The following is a 13,233-nucleotide window of genomic DNA, read 5'->3' on the forward strand; positions in this document are numbered from 1 at the left end:
TTTGAAATTAATGAGAACAGCTTCCAAATATTTTATACTCAACAAAGATGAAAAAGAAGAAGAAATTTGTTGTCATCTCTTGTTTTTGGGTTTTAATTTTTTCATACATTTTTTTTCTTTCTTTCTTTATTTTCTTTTATTTTATTTTTTATGTCTTTATTTCTTTTATTACAAAAAGTTAATTTATTTTGCCATAAAGGATGAGTTTTAATTGAATTTGTCTACATAAGAACTTTATTTATATTTTTAGTCTTTGGTTGAAATTCTTTCATATTTTTGTTTTGGCTTTATCTAATCAACCTAAATAGGTGCTCTCACAACCACTTAAATTAAAAAAAATTAAAGGATGAGTAATTTTATATATAATTCATATAAAATACGTGTATAATCGTGTGTTGTCGGTATATCATCTATGTATATTAGCTATAAAAAGTAAACAATAAATCTGACAGATATTTATGTAAATATTTTATAAGATTTCGGTTTCTTAATTTTATCCATGATATGACTTCTATTAGAATAATTTTAAAAACTCTCTGCTAAAATTCAAAAATATCTTATCTTTTTTATTTTTAAAATTATATTATATTTTAAAAAATAATTCTATTTCGAAATAATTTGTTTACATATTAAAAGAAAATCACGTCATACCATTTTTTTTAAAACATACTTTTGGTTACGCTTGAAAATTGCTATATAAACTATCAATTAAAAAGCAATATAGCTCTTGTTGAATTCGAGAAAAAAAAAACCTTTCACATAATCTAATGATTCAAAACTAATATTCTTTAACGAAAAAAATATTATACCCTTGCAATGTTGGCTTGAATGCAGCTAAATGAAGAGATTTCAGCTTATACCCTTTAATTTCTAGAAGGTGCTAATTTGAAATTAATGATAGCAATTGTATAGCCAAAGTTTTGTTATTTGTTTGATGTCGATTTATACAAATTGACTCTTCAAACAAATATTTTTCAAAAGGGAAAAAAATAACTTTTTTTTGAATATTGACTGATTTTTGTGTTGTTTCTTTCTCCAGCATGTAGGTTTACTTCATTATATATGTAAGCAAACTTTTATTCGATTTTTAAACTCTTTTTTGTTAGCTGGATAAACATAGACGTGTACCCTATATATTATATTTATTTTAAAAGAAATTCGCTTTATTCAAATCTAGATATAGTGCTTTAAAGAATTATAATTATAGGGTTTTAAATGTGAAAATATTCTATAGTTATATGGAGTAGTTTTTTTCTTTTTTTGCGAGAGGCGAAGTAGTATTTAAATCATTAGAAAAGATAATAAAATTTCTAATATGATTGCATATGATCATTAACCGAATTAAGTATGATAACATGATAACAAAAGATAAATTTCTTTTTTATTTTAATTCAAATTTAAAAACTTTATCTATAAATTCAAAATTATTCTTTAATTCAAATTCAGTTTATAAATATATATATATACACACACACACACACACACATACACACTTGTATTTCTATTTGATTATCATAGTCAAATATAGAATAAAGTTACCATATACTATTATCATTTATTAGCTTGCCATTTGGTTTAACCACAATTTTAAATATATATGGTAACTTTATTCTATTAATATATATATAAATATAGATATAAAAATCTAATTAAATTCAAATTCACGCTAAAAAATTTCATATTAAAAATATAACGCTCCCGAATAACAATTTAGTGACCATATCTCATTTGTCGTGTCCTCTAAAATACTACTTTAAAATAGTCTTCCCACTCATCATACACCTTCTCCCCACAAGGCCACAATAAAATAAAAAAGGCATCAAGCGGATCTGTAAATTTCTTTTTTCAAAATAAATATCCAAATGTTGCTTTCTTTTAAAATTTTAAAAAACAGAAACAAAAGTAAAAAAGGAAATCCCAATATTCACAATCACAGCTCACTTTGCCAGTATCTATACTGTTTGCTTTTGCCGTCAGCTCAAGAATCTCCTCTCCACCACCCTACCACCCACGGACCACCTCCTAATATTCTTCGCCCTAAGAAAGAACATTGCCAATTCCCATTTCCCAATAAATGTAAAAGTTTTCACATTTCTACATATGGGATTCATACTCTGATCTCTAACAATCTCTCTCTCTCTCTCACACACACACACTGTAAGACACATACTGTTTTTCTGTGTCTTTAAGCTTTTGCTCTCGAAATGCACGACTCCACGCGCCTTAAATCTCAACCCCACAATCGCCGCCGTGAACCGCCTCCGTCGCATCATCATCGCCGTGCTTGGTGTTGCTCCTTCACTATTCCACCACACAGCCCAGAAAACCCAATTCAAACTCCAACTCCGGCCGGTTTGCCCAAAAAGAACCAATCTTTACTAAAACCAGAAATAGCCACAAAATCTTCATCCAATTCCACCTTATCTTCTTTCGCTAATTCACCTCAAAACACCTCCAGACCCGGCATCGTGACCCGAATCGACCCGCGTCGGATCCTCTCACCGGGTCGGGTATCTCCAATTGATTCCATTGACGAAACCCTAAACCCGATTAACCCGGTTAATTTCCCTGAAATTCCTAAATCCCCGAGTCCGGTTGATTGCGAGCAGCAAGTTAGTGGTGGTGGGTCCGGGGTTAGGGATGATTGTAATTTGGGGATCTTTGATGTGAGGTTGAATTTAAAAGGAAAGAATGGGAGTGGATTAGTATTGGAGCTTAATTCTGAGGTTCTTAGTACTAATAGTTGTGTTTTTGCTGACTTGATTGCGAAAAACTCGAGGGGGTTGTGTAGGATAGAGGTGCCTGAGGTGGAGAATTTGGGGGTGTTTCGCGAGACGATTGAGCTAATGTTTGAGGATGATATTCCCCGGAAACTTATCAGGATTGGTGCTTATCGCGCCATTGATGTGCTTGAGGTAATCAATCTTCTCAAGATCCAGGATTTTTAAGTTCCCTAACTTATGTTTTTTTTTTTTAAAAGCATTAATACGTGATTATTAGACTAGGATAAAAATGCTATCAGGCTTATTGAGTTTTGTTTGCCAAAATGAGAAATAGATTATGAATAATTTGGTGGTCAAACTTAGCAGGTGAACATAGAATAGTTAATTTCGGGAGAGAGAGGGGTGTAATGATAGTGATTCCAGAATGAATTACTTGTTCCTCAGAGAATATTGAACTTCTCCGATGATTTTGAAGGATGGGAAGAGTATGTAGAGAAATTGTGATGAAGTTGGCATCTTTTTGATAAAGTGAAAGAAGTTGGTATCATACATTTCTTGTTTGAAGACTAACTAGGCACACTCAGTAGACTAATTAAGAATCGCGTTGGTGATTCTAAGAGTATGGAAGATCACGTATGCTTTTTAAAATAGAGAAGAAAACATGCAGTGGAGTTGACATCTTATATTTCATGCTTGAAGACTAATTAGGTTAGCTGCTAAGATTGGAGCAACCATATCGACTAATTAGAAATTGCATGGTTGGTTCAGTTTACAGAGGTTAGTTCTTGCACTGCTGGTCCTTCTGAAACTTCTTTCCTGTGTGCGTGGTATATTACATATGGCAAAGAAACTTAAGTGTTTTCCACATTCCAATGGCTAGCTAGAACATTGAATATATGTGCGATAACAATGCAGTCGAAAGGAAACTAGAGAGCTACCACATTCCGAATCCTAGATCTAGCGGAAACTAATCCTAATGTTTTGGTACTAGGTTAATTCAGTGTTCTTAATGGAAGTTTGACTATTTCCTTAATTCAAGTGTATGCCTGTGAGCATTCTCTTATAGGTAATATCCTATTGTAAACCTCTTCTTTATTCTTGAAAAAATAATTAATTAACCAACGAAAAGTTACATAAGCTCTTAACGTGGTGCAACCTCAGTTACACGATGTAATCTGATCCTGCTGAGTGCTGCCTAACATGTCTGCTTTGCTGCATTCTTTGCTCCATTCGGCCAAACTCGACCTGATATTTCCATACCATTCAAAATCTCACAAAGATCTTTAGTTCCATAGCTTTCAGGATGTGCAGAATAAGGTGCCTGAAATGGCCAGAGCTTTACAAAATAGTGGAGCAAGTCTGTTGTCCATAATTGTCGCCTTCTTGCATGTCATTTACAAAGATCTACTGTTGGTTTTCTTGCATAATTGCTCGCTGAAGATAGAGCTGCTAATCGATTCTTCTTATTTATCTTAAAAAATCATTGATTTATGTCGTGTTAACTGCAGCCTCATTTGTGTTTGTGTACTGTTCATTCGACGAACATTATACTAAATGGATAACCCAAAGGTCAAAGGGTAAACCAACCCCCCCCCCCCCAAAGAGGAAACAAAGGAAGGTTACTTTTCTAAAAAGTACGAATAAAGTAAGATATTCAAAAAAGATTAACAGATATGGAATAGAAGCTAAGATAGCTTTATTTTCTGTTAATTTTCTAAAAAAACTTTATTCTCTGTTTAGCTATGCATAATTTGGTAATGTTGTTCGTATAGGATTGAAAAATAAAGAAAAGGATTGGAAGTGGATGGATCTTTGTTTTTCCAAATGTGGAAGCAAAGGCTTATACAACTTTTCTTTAATGTGGAGAAAAATCTTGTAAGAATTTTCTCTATTTTCTAAGAGTAGTTATAATGTATATCTGCAAAGTAATGCCATTTAGCTTTGCCTTGTGGCAGTAAAACCTATAAACACTTTTGGTTGGTATGTCTTCCCAGAATGCATTTGAATCCTTTGTTTCTTTAGTCTTCTAAATGCCTATCAAATCAGTCCTCTCGTCATGTTTTGCATTCTGCTAATTTCTATGCTGAATGACTTGAGTATTAAAAACTACTGCAGAGTGCTACTTCTGCAGTAGGTCTCCGTGAAAGAGGGACCTCTTCTATTGGGTGTCTTTGTTTTGTAATTTGTTCTTTCTCTATATGGAGCTTTAGGTCTCCGTGCCCCTTGTTCCACCATTTGTTTACATGGCGATTGGGTAGCCAGTTTAAGCTTTTTGTGCGTTTTTCCTTCATCATCTTTTAAGAGGTATAGCATTGTCGAACATATATTAAAGCTCCTCTTTTACTGAATAGAGAAATTCGACCTTACATCTTCAAAAAAGGAAAAGTATTCATTGTCTAGCTAACTCTCACTATTAGTTTTCACACAATAAAACCCGCCCCTGGTTGTTTGGCTAGTACTAGGCTTCTCTCTCTCCTATTTTCAACTTTGTCTTTGTTGTTTAATGCTATACCTTGTTAATGTTAGGTATCAGCTGGAATCAAATTCAACCGTGGTGTTTTATCGTGTTTGAAGTACCTTGAAGCTGTTCCTTGGACTGAGGAAGAAGAAGAGAAATTGAGGAGCTTGTTTAATAAAATGAAGTTTGATCATGAAACTGCTAGAGACATCTCGGCCAGACTCTACACACTAGATATGGCAGATTCCCAACATACTTTGTCTAAGCAGCTTGTTTGGTCTGTTACCACCTGTGTCGATGCCAATTCCAGAAACGAGCTAAAATCCTTAGTCAGGGGTCTCCTGTGCAAAAGCTCAGTGTACAAAAAGGACTGCCCTGATTTGAACAAGGCGGATATATTTGCAGTTTGCCAGTCTTGTATAAGTTCACTTGTTTGTTTGCTTGAGGAGGCCACTAGTACCAGTCCATCTAATAAATTTGCAAAGAAAGGGGAGAAACCCTTGATTGAGCGCATATCGAAGCAGGTTGACAACATCATTTGGCTGCTTGAAATTTTGCTTGATCACCAGATGGCAGAGGACTTGGTGGTGATATGGACCAATCAAAGCAAGTTGCTTGGAATGCATAAATGTGCATCTCCATTGGTCAGATACGAGCTTAGCCGGGTGACAGCTATGTTATTCATAGCAATGGGCACAGGGAAAATGCATTGTCGCTCTGAAGCAAGGTCGGGGCTTCTTCAGACATGGTTTAGGCCGATGCTTTTGGACTTCGGATGGTTACAGAGATGCAGAAAGGGCCTAGACATGAAGGCATTGGAGGAAGCCATGGGTCAAGCACTCCTTACTCTTCCTTTGAAGGAACAATATATTCTGTTTATGGATTGGTTCAAGTGTTTCTCTAAGCATGGTACTGAATGCCCTAACCTTAGCAAATCATTCCAGATATGGTGGCGACGATCGTTCTTGAGAGGGTCTGAAACTCATGCCACTGAATCTAGGTAGACTGGTGTTTTTTAGTCCTGTTTTCTTTCTAGTGGAGTGCTGTACTTGGGCAATCTGAAACACTTGGGAAGTCAATAATGTAGATTAACACTGTAGATTTACTAATTGTTGTGAGAAGGAATGGAATGCCAATTCAGTATATATGGCACTTTTACCATAATATCTACTTTTTAAAAGAATAAATACATATTATACTTAACTTTGATACTGGTTGATGCTTATAATGTTATACGTCAGACAATAGTATAAGGTGGATTTTGTAGAAAGGATAAAGTCTGATGATAACGTCAAACTCCAAATACTCCATCTTTTGCAATTGACAGTATTCCTCCAGTATTTTTCTCTAAATACATAGTTAAGAAAGTAAAACATTAAATTTATATAATAGGTAGTGCAAACTAATGAAAGAGCGTGTGAATAATAAAAAGGCAGTGGAGTGGGTTTTGGAAACTAATGAAAGTTTTCGCTACATTTTCTCTACATGTGCTAATTTTGTAAAAAAGAAATTACTATTTATGGAATAAACAAAAAGTGATATCATTTTCTTAAATAGTTATTAAAAACTGCTTAGCAGTGTAATTTTCCTTTTTGGGGAAACTAATGGAAGTTTTCGCTACATTTTCTCTAAATAGATAATATACTTTCTTTACAGAAAAAAAAAAAAAAAAACGCTCTATTCAAATTTATTTTTTTAAAGAGTAAATTATACTATGTATTTAGAGAAAATGTAGCGAAAACTTAGGTTCTTAATTAAAAGAACTTATAGGTTTCTCTCCAAATTAAAATACTTATATCAGTACGTACCCAATGCAAGTATAAGACCAACGCCGAAATCACAATCTCAGCATTTTTTTAATCTATGACGAACCATAATCTCATGTTCTCAACATTATTTCTGTCTTATTGTGCTCCGTTCTTAGCTAAATTCGTATTGATCCAAGGAATTGTAGGCCTCTCCAAACGATTTTTTTTCTATAATGTTAGGTCTACCTCGTTCCTTATTATTATTATTATTATTATTATTATTATTATGTATTGTTACACTTGTTCACAAATGCAGTTGGAAGTCTAATTCAGGGGCGGCCCTTCCATAAAGCAAGTAAAATAACTGCTTTAGGCCCCATATTTACGGGGGTTCCACTTTATGCTACACCTAATAGGCTATGTATAAGTTTTAAAAAATATTATGTGAAGTGACAAAATTTGATTTCTTTCTTTAACAAGTATAGAGAAAAAGGATTTGCAACTGCTATGATTTCTGCCAAGAAAATTACACTTGAAATGAATATCGAATCCGATTTTCGTAAGAAACGTATGATATATAGGAAGTAACAATTTGGCGAGAATGTTGATAATAAAATCTCAAAATCTTTGAAAGAGTCTTTTGAATTGATTACTTTATACATAGTAGACAAGACTATTTTTTTCACTTAAAATAGATTCGAACAATTCGAAACATATAAAAATATATTTGGTTTTCTATTTAGCGGTAAAAGTTAAGATCACTAGATGATGAAAATTTGAAAAAATATTGCTTTAATCTTGAATGTTCCTTAAAACATAATAATCAATTCGATATAGATGGTTTAGATTTATTTTGGGAATTAAAAATATTAAGAAAAACTGTACAATTAGAAGATAACAGTTTAATTGATACACTCGGTCAAATAAAAAAATTGATTCTTTTCCAATGCCTATATTACTTATGCAATAATGGTAATAACTCTTGTTTTCGTCGTTTCAGCGGAAAGAAAATTTCAAATTAAAATTGATAAAATCACACCTAAGATAAACAATGTCTCAATAAAGATTAAATGGATTAACTATATTGTTAATTAAGAAATACTTATTTGAAGTTATTGATTATAAAAAAAATTATTAATAACTTTGTATCTAAGAAACGCTAGAAAAATAGACTTCAAATAAATAAATATATATATTTTTTTTAAAGTTAAAGCCCCTCGTAAAATTTGGCCAAAAGGCCACAAAACTCGTCGGGCCGCCCGTGAGTCTATGGATAACCATGTCAGCTTATTTTCTCTTATTTTGACCATTTATGTATGCTACTTGCATTCTTTGCCGTTTATAATCTTTTACGATTGCATATCCTTCTTAATTTTCATGTTTCTACAATATCCATCTAGGTGGGCACGTTTAAACGAATTCAATGTTAGGACTCATTATATCATGACTATTTTTACGATGATTGTAATACAGTAGCGGAGACACCCCGACAACGCTTTGCAAAGTAGTTCATTTTATATGTATAAATAAATAAGCAATATCCTTTTAGAGAATTTATATATATATACAATGAGACAATGCTTTAAAATAATATAAGGTATTAATTTGGTACAAGAAGTAAAGTCTTGAAAGCACCACAATTCCAACCCATATATCACTTAAAGTCTTAAAATCTTGTATATCACTGTTGTGATTGTTAACGTATGGCAATCTTCCTTCTATATTTGGGTTTGAGACCAACTAAGCGAAGAGCACATAATAACTAAGAATAGATTTTTTTTAAGAATTTAAAGAGTGAAAATGCACTTATTTTTATTACTCACTGGTTTTCATTTCTCTATTCACTGGTCTGAATTATGTAATTTTACTTGAGACGTTATGCTATCTTTTTACTTTCTCTCCATTTAAAAGATTCTCTAGATACATGGTTCCATTACTTTAAATTCATCTAACATGCAGTTCGCCAAGCGTATCAAATTAAAGTTTCCGTGCATTTGCTCGTGCAAAAAGCTAGAATTCTTCATGTACTACACTTCTCGTAGCTCTTTTTTGTTTTGTTTTTGCACGTTAAGTTGTGTACGGTGGAGCAATAGTAAATTTGTCTCCATGTGACCTATAAGTCACGGGTTCGAACCGTGGAAGCATCCACTAATGCTTGTATCCCTTCGAATGTGGCCTTTTCCCGGACCCTGTATGAATACGGAATGATTTGTGCACCGAACTGCCATTTTATTTGCAGGATAAGTACACTTCGTGTAGCTCTGTCATACACTATCTCCACTTTGGTTCTTTGCAGATAAAGCTTTCATTGTTTGATTTTGAGACTTGTGACTACTTTACTAACTGAATGGTTAGCTTTTAAAAGACTTCCAAATTATTTATCTTTATTCGTTCTAATTACTAGAATCCCTTGTATTCTTTTAAAGGGAGTCCCCCATAAGAAAATAAAAAGATAAAAAAAAAATAAAAAAAAATAAAGGAAAAAGTAAAGAGGCAGCTCCGCGGGGGATGGACGGACAGTGCTTCCCCGAAAATCATATTTAAGAAGGAAAGCCCCACATGAAGCACAGAAGAATAGAGGACTTAATCAGTAGATACAAATTCAATAGACATTTTAGCTTTCAACTCCTTGTCTATTGCACACTACACTTATAAATGAAGCTGAAACTCAAAGTTTTAACTCTTATATTTAATCTATCAACTTTCTTAATAAGTAGTGCGAAATAATCAAGGTCATTAACTACAGGCGAATATATGACATTCTTAGGCATCAGAGGCTGAACAAAAAGATGGCTATATGAAAAATGGCTGATTACAAGTACTCATCAAGAAAAAAAAGGTATGCTGATTACAAGCGCTTGGACGTTAGATTCAGCCTTTGGAATAACAGCTGCCAAGTTCAAATTTCTCATAAAAGCAACAGTCCTCTTGCATTTTGGATTCACAGATCCAGCTTCAAGGTGCTGTCATAGCTCAAATAACTTCCTCATTGAATTACAAAACTCCTTGAGCCAAGGGTCTACCGGAATCAGCCTCTCTACCTTTATAGGGTAGGGGTAAGGTCTGCGTACACACTACCCTCCCCAGACCCCACTTATGGGATTAAATTGGATTTGTTGTAGTGAATTACAAAACTCAATCACGAAGGATCCTCATGTGGACACATACCTTCAAAAGAGTGATGAAAAAGGTGGTCTCTAACAAAATCCCCGACCCTTCAAAGCAGGAAATGAATTTGATAAAGACATGGCAGCTCCCACAGATTCCAAGGTTTTTCAACTTAATCAATGAATCAAGGTTCATCATCTGCAATGAACAAAGAGGACCTCAGACATTAGAGATTTGAATAGTATAAAGGTAAGGCTGACTATAACTGCTTGGATTGCTAGATTCAGACACTGGGATCAAAGCTGGCTGCTGAGCTCCAATTTTGTACAAATGCAACTAGTTTTGTTGCATCCTACCCACAACTGGATTCACTGAGGTCCTGCTTCCGATTGCCATCAAATGCTCGAAGAACTTCTCGAGAAATTAAAAATCTTAATCACCAATAATCCCCACATGAGCAGACACCTTCTTTGAAGTGATGAAAACGGTTCGCGTCTCTAACATAAATCTCTCTCCCCTCAAAGCTGGAGATGAATTTGATAAACGAATGGCAGTCCCCACATATTCTAAGGTTCTTTATGACACTTAGAGGAGTCCCAGGATTAGTGTTCAAAATTCCTAAAACTACCGCCAACTTCTCACTATGTCCACACAAGATCAGCTCCTTGTCCTGTTCTTCAACATCTTGCAAAACAAAATCCATATCATGTGAAACACCTGAATTCTTCATGTCCATGCTAAATTTTCGCAACTTTTCCATAATCTGTGGCATTTGAGGATGTAAATCATCTCCTGCTAATAACATGTGCACTTTGTTTTTTATTTCAATCCAACTACATCCAGGATTTTTACTCAAACCCACATATTTCATCCTGTCCCTCACCCTGTCTACTTCTTTCCATCTATTGTTAGAAGCATAAATATTGGACAGTAGGATGTAGTTTCCAGGATTCTTGGGTTCTAGCTCAAAGAGCTTACAAGCAGCAATCTCACCCAAACTCGTATTGCGGTGTAGTCTACAAGAACTTAATAAAGCACCCCACACACATGCATCAGGTTCAACTGGCATCGTGGACATCATGTTATATGCTTCTTTGAGCTTTCCTGCACGGCCAAGAAGGCTCACCATACAAGCATAGTGCTCAACTCTGGCCTCAAGTCCATGAACTCTAGACATAGAATAAAAGTAATCTTGCCCTTGTTCTATAAGGCCTGCTTGGCTGCATGCAGATAAAACACTCGTGAAACTAATGAAGTCAGGTTTCTGCCCACTCCTTTGCATTAGCTCAAAGATCTCAATAGCTTCCATAGCCTTTCCGTGCATTGCATATCCACTGGTCATTGCGTTCCAACAAACCAAATTACGTATGGACATCCTATCAAAAACGACGCGAGCCACCTGAATCCTTCCACAATTGGCATACATATCTATTAATGCACTACCAACATAGACATCATCTGAAAAACAATTTCTCAGAGAGAAGCAATGTGTTGCCTTTCCGTGTACTAGTGCTGCAATATTGCCACAAGCTGGAAGCAAACAAGAGATTGTTACAGAGTTTGGCATCACCCTAGCCAACTGCATTTCTCTGAAAATCTCTAGAGCTTCAAGGTCTTTGCCATGTTGCGAGCAAGAACCAATCATCGAAGTCCACGAGACCACATTCAATTCAGTCCCTTTGCGCTTAAACTTTTTGAATACTTTGAAAGCCTCATCAACAAGACCATTCCGCGAGAGCCCAGCTACCAAAGCATTAAAAGCACCCAAATCCATTTCCTCTTCTCCTTCAAAGACTCGTGACATCTCCAAAGTACACCTACACTTGCCATACATATCAATTAACGCGCTGATAATACAGATATCACATTCAAGGCCCATTTTAATCACATAACAATGAACTTGAACACCCATCTTAAGATCCTCCAAACCACCTATAGAAGGAAGAACGCTAGAAATACTAGTCCCGTCACTACTAAACCCTACTGAATTCATCCTCAGAAACATCAAAACCGCCTCCGAATAACACCCCCTTTGATTAAACCCCGCAATCATACCATTCCACGAAACAAGATTCGGCTCAATACCCAACTTCCCAGCTTGATCAAACACCAACTTAGCATTAACAACATCCCCTCGTTTCGCATAACCGGAAGCTAAAGCACTCCAAGAAACCAAATCCGGTTCAAGCATTTTATCAAACATCTTACGTGCACATTTCAACTGGTTACATTTCACGTACATATGAACCAAAGAAGCTTCAACAAACGAATCTAAAGCCAACCCAGTTGTTAAACCAAACCCATGAACTTGCTTCCCAACTTCTACCGCCGATAATCCAGCACAAGCCTTAATAGCACTAGGAAGGATATGTACATCAGGCAAAATACATGCCGATATAAGTCGAGAAAATAAAACAAGTGTGTAGCTGAAAAGATTGGATTTTGAAGAAGCGTGAATGAGGGCTTTGAAAGAGAAGATATTGGGGTTAGGAAGCGAGTGGAGAAGAGATTCTGCATCGGTAAAGCGTTGACAGTTGACGTATAGGGAAAGGAGATTGTTGGTGAAATAGGTGTCATTAGAATGGCCAGTTTTGAGGATATGAGCGTGAACTTGTTGTGTTTGAGAGATAGATGTTGATTTTGTGATGAGAGTTAAGATGCTGTTGCTGTTAAGGTTATCAAATGCGCGCAGTGTTTGAACTTGCCTGACACTCATGGAATTAAGTGAGAACAGAACAAGGTCCTCCCCGCTGAGTACCAATATCAGATTTCTTTTACAGTATTATTTTCCATTACTTCTTTCTTTTATAGGGAAGTACAGGTTTGGTTCTTTACCAACCAATTTTAATCTTATATTATTTTTTCTTATGTAATTTAACTACCTATTATACATATAATTTAATTTTTTTTTACCTATTAACAGAGTATTAAAAAATTAATATTAGAAACTAATTTATGTTGAAAACATAATTAAGTAAATAGAGTGTGATCTCTCTAACACTTTATGCTTTTAGATGAGATGGTCACACACTTCAACATGGTATCAGAGCAGGCAGAGGTATTAGGTTCTCGAGTCTCATCGACACCCAATATCAAAAACAATTTCATATGCTTGGCTCATAAAAAAGAATCAAGCTCGCGAGGACGCGTGTTGAAGACATAAATAAGTAAATAGAGTGTGATCTCTCTTACTAAA

The 13,233-nt window shown here is 34.9% G+C and overlaps 2 protein-coding genes across 2 annotated transcripts; one reads left to right on the forward strand and one right to left on the reverse strand.

Moving 5' to 3' along the window:
- The first annotated feature begins 1,945 nt into the window (after positions 1–1,945).
- On the forward strand, positions 1,946–6,345 carry LOC104112721 (BTB/POZ domain-containing protein At2g13690). Its single transcript, XM_009622726.4, has 2 exons — positions 1,946–2,915; positions 5,250–6,345. The coding sequence occupies exons 1-2, from the start codon at positions 2,205–2,207 to the stop codon at positions 6,183–6,185; spliced, it is 1,647 nt and encodes a 548-aa protein (XP_009621021.1). The 5' UTR covers positions 1,946–2,204; the 3' UTR covers positions 6,186–6,345.
- Positions 6,346–9,585: 3,240 nt separating this feature from the next.
- On the reverse strand, positions 9,586–12,825 carry LOC104112720 (pentatricopeptide repeat-containing protein At1g20230). The gene has a single exon (XM_009622725.4). The coding sequence runs from the start codon at positions 12,751–12,753 to the stop codon at positions 10,474–10,476; it is 2,280 nt and encodes a 759-aa protein (XP_009621020.1). The 5' UTR covers positions 12,754–12,825; the 3' UTR covers positions 9,586–10,473.
- Between the last annotated feature and the right edge of the window lie 408 nt (positions 12,826–13,233).

This window comes from Nicotiana tomentosiformis, chromosome 5 (genome assembly GCF_000390325.3).
Source record: "Nicotiana tomentosiformis chromosome 5, ASM39032v3, whole genome shotgun sequence".
Classification (NCBI taxonomy): Eukaryota; Viridiplantae; Streptophyta; class Magnoliopsida; order Solanales; family Solanaceae; genus Nicotiana; species Nicotiana tomentosiformis.